Source organism: Cajanus cajan, chromosome 8 (assembly GCF_000230855.2).
Source record: "Cajanus cajan strain Asha chromosome 8, NIPB_CcT2T_4, whole genome shotgun sequence".
Lineage (NCBI taxonomy): Eukaryota > Viridiplantae > Streptophyta > Magnoliopsida > Fabales > Fabaceae > Cajanus > Cajanus cajan.
The window spans coordinates 506,920-519,298 of record NC_138524.1 but is presented as its reverse complement, the minus strand read 5'-3'; the positions used below and the strand labels follow the sequence as shown (position 1 = coordinate 519,298).

Sequence of the window (12,379 nt, the reverse complement as noted above, 5' to 3'; positions counted from 1 at the left end):
TCCTTTCACCCCATTCATCAATCAAACAATTTTAATTATTCCAAATAGGAGGACTCAAAAGAAATAAAGGAAGCTGAGGGAGTCTCGTTTTCTTTTGGAGAGGAATGTCAGTACCCTTCACATCAGCTGCTACTTTGTTACAAAAATTGGATGCTTTCCAACATTAACTGAATGCATTAGAGCGCTACTTTGTCTCTTCCTCTGTTTTTAATGCACCATATCAGTTTCACAATTACTGTGAATAATGTTTTGCTTCAACTTCAAGGGGTGCACGTTGGAAATTTCAGAATCTAGAGTTTTATTCAATTTAATATTTTTAAAAAATTACAGAATGGTTTGAATTAAGGTTTTGAACGAAGCAGGAAGTCAAAGAGGCAAAAAGCCACCCCTAATAGGGAGCACTGGGAAGTATGAACCCAATGAACAGAGGATGCCCACAAAGCAAGAAGAGAGTTGGCAAGAGATACGGGCACCGGAGCACTTTAAGCAGAGATATTTTGGCTGGAGCCAAGACCACCAATCTCAACTAAAAATCAAGCACGAAAGAGCTTCCGTATAGGTCATCACCTAACGTTATGGATTCATTCCCATTGCACTCTCCAATTATCGTTTCAAGTCTCTTGTCTACTTTAATTTCCAGGACATGAGGAGTGTCGGGGGGGCTTAACTTTATTTATATGAAAATGATGGATCATGTTCCTAGACTACTAGAGTCAAAGAAATGTAAATTGAATAAGCTGATATGATACTATATATAATATAATTAACAAAAAGGGATAATATGAGAAAAATTATCAATCTCCATGAGAATTTTTACTGTCCAGGTGTCCCAAAATTATTATTTCATATCTCAATGCTGCCTTATAGTTAATGCAGACAAATGAAGAAATGCTGTATTTAACAAATAAATTTGAATAAAACACTTATTTGATAAAATAATTATGTTGAATTTATTTTGATCAATAAAATATTAATAGATGGTCTATTATATTTCAAATCTCAATCCAATCTCATGAGTTGCAGTTGGAGTTGGATCAAGTATCCATCAATTAAAAAATTACAAATTATTTTTACTTTTGTCTTAAATTATCTTCAAATTCATGAGAAAAATATTATTAAACTAATAACAAATCAAATAATTTAAATGTTCAATATCCATAAAAAATAATAAAATAAATACATAATTCAATTGCAGAGTTATCAAGTTATACGAGTTGGTTTACTCGAATTGGAAAGTAAAAAAATTGTAACTCAACCCATTTCATTTGCACGAATTATACGATCAATCCATTAAATTAAACCTAATTTAACACTCCTATTATCTGCCGTGCCCTTGATCGGATACGCTCAGCAGTGAGGTCCAACCAAAATCATACCATAAAAAGTTTCAAGACTGCCTTTTCACACCTTTACTGAAAAGCTTTATCAACTTGCAGATGTTTCACAAATCCACATGATCTTTACAAAATCTGTTTCAATGTCTTGATAAATGCTCTGGGACAGGGCTTTCAACACATCATCCACAGCTGTTCCAATTGATAATAATAGCCAAATGCACATACGAACATGTGATACCAACGGTGAAAGGAACACGAATAGCAAATGTCCATTTCTTCAAACTATCTGGTCCATGTCAAGAATGTGTTTAAATAATAATACTATATGTAATTAAATATTTTATATGGTCAACCTAGTACCTTCACGTTGGGCCATACGTGTTAGAAAATCTTGTGCATGCTACTCCTTTAAAATAGATACCAAAGACACTAATTTCGAAAACTATTAGCAAACCCGTAACAAATCTGGATTATCTAAACAATTACTAAACTTGATTACAAGATATGGATTCTGGATGATGAAGGCGTCTAATATTAACGTAACATGGAAGACCGATGTATGCTTCGTTTTGGCAATCTTATTTGCAAGTTGCTGTGAATAGATAACTCTATTTCTTTGATGATGCACATGTGATAGTTGTGGTGAACACGGGACTTTTGCGCAGTTGGCTGTTTCAAATACAAGGGGCTAAAGTTTGGAAAAGTACATGCATATAAACAATTTCTGGGCTAACTTTGGTGTCTTATATACCATTATAGCGTAGTATACAACTGGCAAAAGATTTCTTTTCTTTTTGGTCAATAAATTTATATAATTTTCTAAGTTCAAAATACCACGGTGATTTGAATCCTGGCAAAAATATTGAAGATTTATTTTATAATAAAAAAATTGTTAAAGTGAAGGCACGGGCAGCTGTTTCAAGGGCTGATGAAAATGCGAAATGACTTATGATTCTATAAATATACTTTAGAATACAAGAGGTTTCCGGAGTCGCAAAACTGCGAAAGCTGACGTTAGTAAAGTCAAAAAACAGCCTATTGTGATTGAAGATCATCATCCTTCCTCTAACGCATCTGAGGGAAGAAGAAAGGTAACAAAACAACCTCACTTAAATTAACTTCTCAATATTACCTCGCAGGATATACAGCAAAATCATCTATTTACACGATAAGTGGAACAGAAAATACTATAAATCAAGCAAGACATAATGACAAAGAATGCACATAAATGACACCACCTATACCGAGAATAATAGCTCAAGATGACGAGACAGGTAACCCAACTCAGTCTTCAAACTTTATTTTCTTTGGAGTAGGCTGGATGTCACCCACCACCTGTAACGGCAATTGCATGAAGCATGAGAGCAAAACTCAAAATGAGGACTTTTCTACTTTTACAAAAACAAATAAGCAAACCACAAATTAATATAGGAAGAAAAACTCACAATCTGAGGCCATTCATAATCAATGTCAGCAGCCTCTATCCTTTTACGCCGCTTTTTGTCATGTTTCATAATCTTTTCCACCAACTTCTTGTAATCTTCCAAAGTTCTTTCCTGGAAGAACAGCATCAAGGAACAAAACAGACTTTGGTTAATAGCAAGAATCAAACAGAATGCAGACTTACTTATCCATTGAACTAGATACCTTGTCATGTTGCTTCAGTTCAATTTGGACAGAGTCCAATGGCTTGTGACGATAATTGAATCCTCTTCATCTATAAAGAAAATTCCCACATATTCATTTGATCCCTTTGATGATATTCAACATAAGAAACTAATTCGTTTACCTTAGTCAAGACACACATAATATGACGAAATAAGCATTTTAAAGAATTGGGATTTCCGCTCATTTTTCATGCATGTGGGGTATTTGGTTAAAAGAAATGATATTTATGTAATTTGTACAACTAAGGGAAAAAAGATAGAGAGAAAATTGAAATGTAATAAATGATGAGATAGCGAGAAATAGACACAAATAATGGTGTTGCACAAATTGTTGTATATTTATAACATCCCTTTGGTTAAAATGCAATGAAAGGCTTTAGCCAGCTGTTCTCACCCATTCTTGGATATGGAAGTTTTCCTAAATCCTAGCTACTATTTGGGTTTCTCTACACACGGTATCTTGCGAGTTCTATTCTTTTGGGAGGTTCGGTTATAGGGCTCAGAATAATAATATTGCCTACAATCGTCTTGAACAAAAGTGTCACCAAACTAATGGGCCTGTAGTGCTACAACTTCATAGAATTTCTATGGAACAGAAATGATAATAAACCCCTATTATCTGATATCCAGATATTAGAAAGCTTTAGTGCGCTGATTTATCTTTCCTTCTCTTTGACTCTAGCTACCCCCAAAAGAAATAAAATTCAAAGAAATTTTAGGGAATTCCTGATCGTCTGATAGTATTTTCTTTTATCTCTTAATAAATACTTTTTTCACACAAAAGAAAAGAAATGAGACGAAAAGAAAAATGAGACGTATCCTTAAAAGAAAATAGATATGGAAAAAAAAGGATAATTAATTAATGACTTACATTTTTGGATGAACCTGTTCTGGAGGTATCACATAAACCTGGAGAAGGTGTTCAAAAAGAAGATAATTGTGCATGGTAACGAACAATTTTTGCTACCTACAAATCAAGGCATTATTAGAAGGAAATCAAATATTGTGACGAATATAATTGCCAAAAGTCAAAACACATCAAACAGTCAGTTGAAATAACTACCTCCGCAGATTCAAATTCTATGAACACAAAATGTTTTGATTTTCCTGTCTATTAAACATCAACAAGCACATATGGTCAGCATAACTAAAACCAATTTCAATCATCAGAAAAATGGTAATTCAACAGCGAATATGTATTTCTGAACTCGGTGCTAAAATATTAATTCAAACAGGCTTTATCTTCCAGAAAGTCGGTTCTAATGAAAACTATTAACAATACATTTGAACCTTTTTCTTAAATTCACACACAAACAGAGCATTAGATGAGCAAAATAAATCATGAACATACAACCGCACATGAATGATGCCAAGATTGAATCCTCTCCCATGATACACATCATACATGCACATCCGCACACATATCAAAATGAAAAATTATACAAAAATACGACCAAATAAATTGGTACCATCAACCACATCAGAGTAAATAGATCGATGTAAACAACTATGTCACAAATCATCATCAAGTTAATACAATCACACAATTGTGAAAACAATAACACACAGATAAATAGGAAATAAGCAAAAAACCATGCCACTAACCCTTTTATTTCTAGCAATTCACAATCTCTTGATGGTTCCAAATTGTGCAAAATAACCTAGAAATAGCAATTATAAACACCGTACTCCAAGAAAGTTATCTAAAATTCTAAAAACAACAAAACCCATGAGCACCTTCCATCTCTTTCCCATAAAATCCATGTGGAATCCGACCAACATACAAAACTGTGGCAGTATTCTGTAGCGGCTTCTGTTCAGGTCGTTTGCAAGCAGGACCACCTTCGAAAGGCTTCAGCAATTGGGCAGCAAAATTATGCACACTGTTGAGATTAAAAAAATGAAAATTGAGAGCATAGGTTATCAAAATTCATATACCAAAACCTCAGCATCCTCAGATGACTTATTAGCGGTAACCCTTTTCAAATTCTTCTTCGTAGCTTTTTCTGCCTTGGTCCCCATCTCACTATCCAAGCCTTAAAATATTACAGAACAAACTAGATAATTAGCCATAGAGTCGAACCACCACTGAGCACTACTACGCAAAATAAACCACACATAAAATCTATACCTACAACTTCAGATTATTCAAGAAGTATTCATGAATAACAGAGATTAAGAACAAAATCATGAGCATCAAACAGATTTGTGAAAGACAAACTACCATTAGCATATATAGAATATAAACAATTTCAAACCTTGTTGAAAAGAATATAATATCTGTAGCCTTATTTAATGTTAATCCACCACCGTGCTATGTTTGGTAGCAGAATCAACAACTTGTTTTGTCTTCGCGCTAACTAAAACACAAGGAGAAAAAAAGAAGTAAATATGAAAAGCAGGGAGAAGAGAGGGGAAGAGAGAATCAGAATGACACCACAACGATGAGAAAATTAATACCTGATCCAAGTTCGATTTGAGACGCGATTAGTGTTTTGTCAATGGAGAGAGAGAGAGTGATGGGCGTTCTGCGAAAGTAATGGATGGGCCTCCACTCTGCTGCACCCAATTTCTATCAAAGATGTAAACCGGTCCTTTAGTAGCCTTTCTGCTACATTACATATCGTTTGTTTTATTTAAACATCGTGAAACAGTAGAGTGTTGGTAAGTGAATCGAACAATTTTATAAAAGTGGATAGCGAATAGAACGGTTTTATAAAAAGTAGATCGGTTAATCTATAGTTTAAATATGGATCAATTTTTTTAAAATTAGATCGGTTCGGTACGGTGTAGTTATCTACTTTTTTACTTATATATAAATCGGTTTTTTTAGACTGATCCAAACTGAACCGAACTGATTTACTTGGTAAAAATAGATCAGATAACTGAACTAGTTTTATAAAGTGATTCAGTTCGGATTTTTTTTCAAAATGGATCGAATCGGTTATGAATCGGTTCAGATTAATTTAGATTTTTTTGCACACCCCTATGAAACGGTGATCAACTTATACTTAATGAGAGTGGAGGAAACTAATCCGATTCTTAATTTTAAAATGTACCACTTATTAACATTATATATCAACTATATATATGCATATTGAACTATAATGTTTGCACACTTATAACCATTTATGGATATATTGTAATATTTTTTTTTTTTTATATATATCAAAAACTACTGAAATTATTGACTAAATAGCAACGAGACCGTAGGCCCCCTTTTAAACATTTTAAAAACAATTAAATACAATAATTATTTAAACTATATTTATATATAATTTAACAAGATAATTATTGAACTTTGAAACAAAGTAAGAAGGTTTCTCTTGTAACTAGTTGCCATTTGTGCATCCTGAACTTTCTCTTGTATGAGAAGACTAACTTTGCCACGTACAACATGAATAGGTGATAGATATTGGATCACTTTGGCATAATAATATTTTTATTTAATTAAAATATTAAAATTTAATTCATAATAATTATAATAAATAAAAATTGAATTAAATAAGTTGATTTTATAAAAAAAAACTCTCATAAAAATTTCTTTTAAAAAAATAAATATTCATATTTAATATATAAAGATTAATTTTTTCAATTTTTCTCAAATTAAATTTTCATATTATTTTTAAGAGAATTATCAATACTTAAAATAAATTTATATTACTATATGAATTATTTATTTTAAGTATAACATATGATTTATCTGGATAATATTTATTTATTGCAAAATTTAATTAAATATTGTTCGGATCATTAAAAAATACTATCGTTAGAACATCTGAGAATGATGAATTGTCTCTTTTTCTTTTTACAAGTTTTTATGTCTTTTAAAAGTGATATTTTTTTTATGTCCTCTTAAAAACAGTAGCTAGCTTAAAATACTTTTTGATATTTTTTGTGATCGAAGATATGTTTGAAGCTTTCATATGGAGCTGGTCAGTTGTGGAATATTACTGCATATTTCTGTTAAAGTCGGTTATTAAAAAGTTATACAACAAAAAGAAGTGGAACAACAGGTTAATAATGTTGTACAAATATAATTTAATATTAAAAATTATAATTACATAAATAAATAAATAAATAATTATGATGTCATTGGACGTAGTAAAATAATAATTTGGATAGAAATTGAGTGGGAAAAATAATGCAGATAAAATAGAAACCGAAAGGAAAGGGATGACGATACGAAACACTGGATCTTTATCCACCGCATCCCAACTGCCTCCCAAAACGGTGATTCCTCATTTTCTTATTTATTTATTGATGGTATTATCTGATGTTTATTTTCTTATATAAGATAACAGAATAGGCCCAACAGGAAAACAAAATACAAAACCTATATTGAAAGAAAAGAATTTTGACTTTTGAGAGATAAGAGAGAAAGAGTTGAGTTGAGAATTGAGATAGAGAGGTTATCGACACCATTTATCTTTAATGGTGGATAAAGCCATGAGTAACATTCACCGCACGCGCTTCCCACTCTCCATCACCAAGCTCCTCTTCTTCACGCTAATGCTCCTCAGCCTCATTCTTCTCTTCCTATTCGGATCTCCACCCTCCACCGCCGCCTGGGAGAGCTCCGTACGCCAATCCGCCACCCCTGCCTCCTCCAAAGCACTCACCGTCCTCGTCACGGGAGCAGCCGGGTTCGTGGGGACGCACGTCTCGATCGCCCTGAAGCGGCGCGGAGACGGCGTGGTGGGCATCGACAACTTCAACAGTTACTACGAGGCTTCCCTGAAGCGCGCTCGCAGCGACCTCCTGGCGCGGCACGGCGTGTTGGTGGTGAACGGCGACATCAACGACGCCTCTCTCCTGAATTCCCTCTTGGAAGTGGTGAAATTCAGTCACGTGATGCACCTGGCGGCCCAGGCCGGGGTTCGCTACGCCATGATAAACCCTAAGTCGTACGTCCACAGCAACATCGCGGGCCTCGTGAGCGTCCTGGAGGCCTGCAAGAACGCCAACCCCCAGCCCGCTATTGTTTGGGCCTCGTCCAGCTCCGTTTACGGCCTCAATTCGAAGGTTCCTTTCTCAGAAAAAGACCGCACTGACCGCCCCGCTAGTCTCTACGCCGCCACGAAGAAGGCTGGCGAGGAAATCGCCCACTCTTATAACCACATTTACGGGCTTTCCATTACTGGGCTCCGGTTCTTCACTGTTTATGGGCCTTGGGGGCGGCCCGATATGGCCTACTTCTTGTTCACTAAGAATATTTTAAAAGGGAAGCAGGTTGCGGTGTTTGAGGGTCCGAATGGAGGGTCCGTTGCGCGGGACTTTACTTACATTGATGATATTGTGAAGGGTTGCTTGGGGGCGTTGGACACTGCAAGTAAGAGCACTGGGAGTGGGGGAAAGAAGAATGGGCCGGCCCAGTTAAGGGTTTACAATCTGGGCAACACTTCGCCCGTGCCCGTCTCTAAGCTGGTTAGCACATTGGAGAAGTTGCTGAAAGTGAATGCGAAGAAGAAAGTGTTGGCAATGCCCAGCAACGGGGATGTTATTTTGACGCATGCTAATATTACCCTCGCCCGGAACGACCTTGGTTACAGGCCCACCACCGATTTCGAAACCGGCTTGAGCAAATTTGTGCATTGGTATACACAATATTATTCTTCCTCTGCCTCTCGAGCCAACACCGTTTGAGGGTTTACAATGTTTTCAAACAAACAACTCAATTCACTTCACTGCTTTTGGAACTGTACCATAATCTTAATTTCAACGTGTATTCTATGTATGTTATGTTGATCAATAATTTAAGAGGGTTTTCAATTATAAGGAGCTATTTATTCACTTCACACGACTCTTTCCAAGTTATAATCTTTTTATGCAGCTCGGTTTAACTACGGTGTTCTGGTTTATGGGAGTCAACTGGAACGTGGAACTACTGTTTAGGTGTCAATCACAATTGAGGTGAAACCGTGAAAACATATTTTACTCTTCTAAGTGACCAAATGATTGGTTAGTCATCCGCAATAAGTGTTATCCGTTTATGTTCTTACTTCTTAGTGGCCTTATCAACTTACCAGAGCTAAAATAATCGGTCAATGGATATAAAAAAAATTAATTTCCCCGTCCTTTAATGTAAACAAATGCGAGCTTATCAACTTACCAGAGCTTGCAAAACACTTTTACTCGATCGAGCTTAATTGGACATTTCCTTTTTGGACGTCTAACGTTTACAATTTTTTCTTTAAGAAATTTTCTAAACTACCAATAGCATTTTGAAATTCCTTTTTTTTTACCCAATCTTGTTACTAAATGAAATTTATTGTTTACTTGCTCCTCTTTTAGTTTTAAGGTAGATGTGCTTGGATATTTCATTTCACTATATATGGATTTCAATGAGGTATAGTTTAGATGGGCATATTTGAAATATGATTAGCTGATTGTTGAGATGAATATCAGTGTGCAAGTGTAAGAATGAGCAGTATGATTTGCAAGCGCTCACGGGCAAGCACTCAAGAATTGTTAGGGCTTGTGTCATGAATGGGGACAAAAATTATAAGTCAATCTTTTTTCTTTTTTATTTTTACTTTTCTACTGTCTGGTTTAGGACATTATTTCAGTTCACACGATGCGAGTACTTTTTGCTGTATAATGAGTTGGATTCACTCTTGCTTTCACATGTTTGGGCTGAAGGGCTTGATCCATTTTAGTTTATTTTTCATTTATTGTACGGGTTTATATATATATATATATATATATATCTTTATGAACTTATTGAAATCGTAAGATCAGCATTGTGCGTCACTCGAATTTATTCAGATATTTGCTGTAATCTCCAGATTCATGTTTTATATGTTGATTTTATGAACTTATAATTAACATACATTTGTAACGGGAGGTTATAAATAATGTTAATATTAGAATAAATTTACTTTTTCATGTTCATCTCACGGTTATAAATTATAAAATTTAATTATATCTTAAAATTAATAACTCTAATACCAAAGAAAATAGTAAGCCAAAAAAAATGCTATCTTAATTATTTGGAGCTTGAAATTTCTAAATTGTACATTCTTATCGAAATAAAAGGAACATTTTTAAACCAATTGAGTTAAATATAACTGAAGTTGAAAAAAAAATTACATTCACAAATTTTTACTTTTTTAATATTAAAATATGTATTTTTTTGGTTGAATGCAATTTAAATTGATATCTAAATATACATATACACTAGATGAAATGGGTTATTATGACAAGCAAGGCACGGGAGGTGAAGTAAAAGTAGTAAATCCATGAACATTGTTGCAGGAAGCACGAACTTTTGATCCTGATGAAGTTGCTGTTATGTTAATTGAATCCATAAAGATATCAGTGCAGCCTGTAACGCCCCCGCAATCCAAAATAATTGCTATCTCACTTTGAGAAGTTCCCTTCACATCCCGATATGTCACCCCACTTATTTGCACTGCAGATGTCTGTAAGATCATACTTCAAAACACATTGAAACTTTGCAATACATCTGTATCTATATATACCAAATACTGCTAATAAGGCAATCAAGTGTTACCTGCTCTTTGCCTTCATTTGTTAGATCTGAATATTTCTGGTCAATAATTATAGGATTTGAGGTATTTGTAAGTATGATATGTTGGAAGGAGATATTTCTTGCATACCCAGATCCACCCTGTAGGAAGGGAGAATGAAATTAGTTCCTACATTTACCACAAAAAAAAAATGACATGTATATAAGTCTTATATTTGTACCTCCCATGTCTTTATTCTCATTCCATTTGTTGTTCCCGTGAAACTGCAATTATATACGCGAACATGTTCCACTACTTCATAAGATTGTTTTTTTCCGAGGCTTCCAACACTGGACACAGCCATAAGAAAGATAAATGAGTCAGATTTTAACTAAATCCAATCGATATATAAATTAAAACTTATGTATTTGTACCTTATACCATGACCTGGTCCACAAGTTACACCAGTAATGTTAATATATGATGTGCCACCATTAATGGCGATGCAGTCATCTCCTATTGAAATAAAATATTTAAATTAATAAAATAATATTTAAACTGACATATTCTCATTACTATATGCCCTGGAATTCCAAGAAAGTGCTACTACTGATAATTTTCAATGCCTTTGGCATACCAGTTGCAAAGGTTGAGTCCTGGATTAGAATGTAGCTTGACTGAGAAATGTCAATTCCATCTGTATTTGGGCTATCTTCTGGGGCAATCGTAGTGACATTATATACTTTTGAGTTAGTGCAACTATTTATAGATATATGATTTCTTGCACTATTGAGATGACGAGTCCCATTTAGCAGGAATTTATTGCAGTTATGAATAAACAAGGCCTGCACAATTGAAATAAATGATTTATTCAATATAAAAATGCCAACTCGATTCCACCACAAAATTTATGCGCATATATTTATATATCTTACAGTTGGTCTTGAACAGCTATTCTCCTGAAAAATAAAAAGTAAAACTTTAAGGATGCTTCTTATAACCCAATTGGATATAAATGAAATAAATTCTAAATGTAGAAAAGTAAAACTCACTCTACAAAATTCCCACCAAACAGAACCTCTGGCGTTGATTTGTCCACCTCCATCAATTATAAGGCCATCAATGTTCAAAAATTCAATCCATCTTTCAGAGTCATGCCCCTTCCATGCTTTGGTGTTCCTTGGTGCAATAATATTTCCTTCAAGCTTTTACACATTATATCAAATGTTAATGTCATAATCCAATGGCTCTAGCTTATATGAAACAAATAATTAATGTAAGCTTTTTTGTGTGACTCTCTTGATCTTACACGTGGGTACACATTTTTACCTGAAAATGAACCGAAGGGAAATTGCAGGGACCATTGAATTGAAGAGGTTTCAACTTGAATGTTTTGCCGTGTGGCACCTCGAGGGTTGCAGTGCCATCTTTCATTGCACAAACATCACTCCAAGCTTTCAGAAAAGCCTTGTGAATTGCATATTATGATCCCCACACGTCCAAGTAAAAAATGTAACAAGAACCAAATTTCATAGTGGAATTAGACAAATTAATGCACTAAACCAAAAAAATAAATTATTCAATCTAAACAAAAAAGTATAACAAAGATTTACTTTAGAATCATCTCTGTGACCATCTCCTAAAGCACCATAATCCATTACATTGAAGGTATTCATCTTTGCAGCAGCTTCTTGTAGTTTGTTACATGAACAATGTGAAACAAAGTATAATATGAAAATAATGATAAACAGAATTTCCATGACGATGTTACTTTTTTCAGAAACAATGGTAGAGAATGTGAAAAACAAATTTCCAAGTGCAAGTGAGAATGAGTGTGTTCCAGAATAGACATAAACGAATTTATAGTGTGTCCATTTGATCTTATCATTAATGAAATGATAGA

At 34.2% G+C, this 12,379-nt stretch overlaps 2 protein-coding genes and 1 pseudogene across 3 annotated transcripts; 1 reads left to right on the top strand and 2 right to left on the bottom strand.

Annotated features, from left to right (window-relative positions):
• Window positions 1–2,429: 2,429 nt before the first annotated feature.
• On the bottom strand, window positions 2,430–5,656 carry LOC109799031 (putative RNA-binding protein C1827.05c; annotated as a pseudogene). The gene is made up of 10 exons (XR_014428408.1): window positions 5,465–5,656; window positions 5,263–5,364; window positions 4,943–5,040; window positions 4,742–4,856; window positions 4,610–4,665; window positions 4,065–4,115; window positions 3,876–3,967; window positions 2,985–3,054; window positions 2,783–2,893; window positions 2,430–2,672 (listed from the first exon to the last, which is right to left on the bottom strand). The product of XR_014428408.1 is annotated as a putative RNA-binding protein C1827.05c (transcript).
• Window positions 5,657–7,184: 1,528 nt separating this feature from the next.
• LOC109798692 (UDP-glucuronate 4-epimerase 3) lies at window positions 7,185–8,802 on the top strand. The gene has a single exon (XM_020359047.3). It carries the CDS (start codon window positions 7,439–7,441, stop codon window positions 8,648–8,650), a length of 1,212 nt encoding a protein of 403 aa, XP_020214636.1. The 5' UTR covers window positions 7,185–7,438; the 3' UTR covers window positions 8,651–8,802.
• Window positions 8,803–10,192: 1,390 nt separating this feature from the next.
• Window positions 10,193–12,152, bottom strand: LOC109799235 (putative polygalacturonase At3g15720). Its single transcript, XM_083062419.1, has 7 exons — window positions 12,090–12,152; window positions 11,806–11,943; window positions 11,555–11,681; window positions 11,114–11,365; window positions 10,911–10,992; window positions 10,718–10,826; window positions 10,193–10,637 (listed from the first exon to the last, which is right to left on the bottom strand). Exons 1-7 carry the CDS (start codon window positions 12,150–12,152, stop codon window positions 10,479–10,481), a joined length of 930 nt encoding a protein of 309 aa, XP_082918545.1. The 3' UTR covers window positions 10,193–10,478.
• Between the last annotated feature and the right edge of the window lie 227 nt (window positions 12,153–12,379).

What these genes read in the sequence shown, in the direction of transcription:
- LOC109798692 (XM_020359047.3), top strand. Translation starts at nt 7,439, where the DNA reads ATGGTGGATAAAGCCATGAGTAACATTCACCGCACGCGCTTCCCACTC.
- LOC109799235 (XM_083062419.1), bottom strand. Translation starts at nt 12,152, where the DNA reads ATGAATACCTTCAATGTAATGGATTATGGTGCTTTAGGAGATGGTCAC. An exon ending in GGACCAGGTCATGGTATAAG is followed by an intron (nt 10,827 to 10,910) that starts GTACAAATACAT and finishes GGCTGTGTCCAG; the next exon opens with TGTTGGAAGCCTCGGAAAAA. An exon ending in TGAGAATAAAGACATGGGAG is followed by an intron (nt 10,638 to 10,717) that starts GTACAAATATAA and finishes CCCTTCCTACAG; the next exon opens with GGTGGATCTGGGTATGCAAG.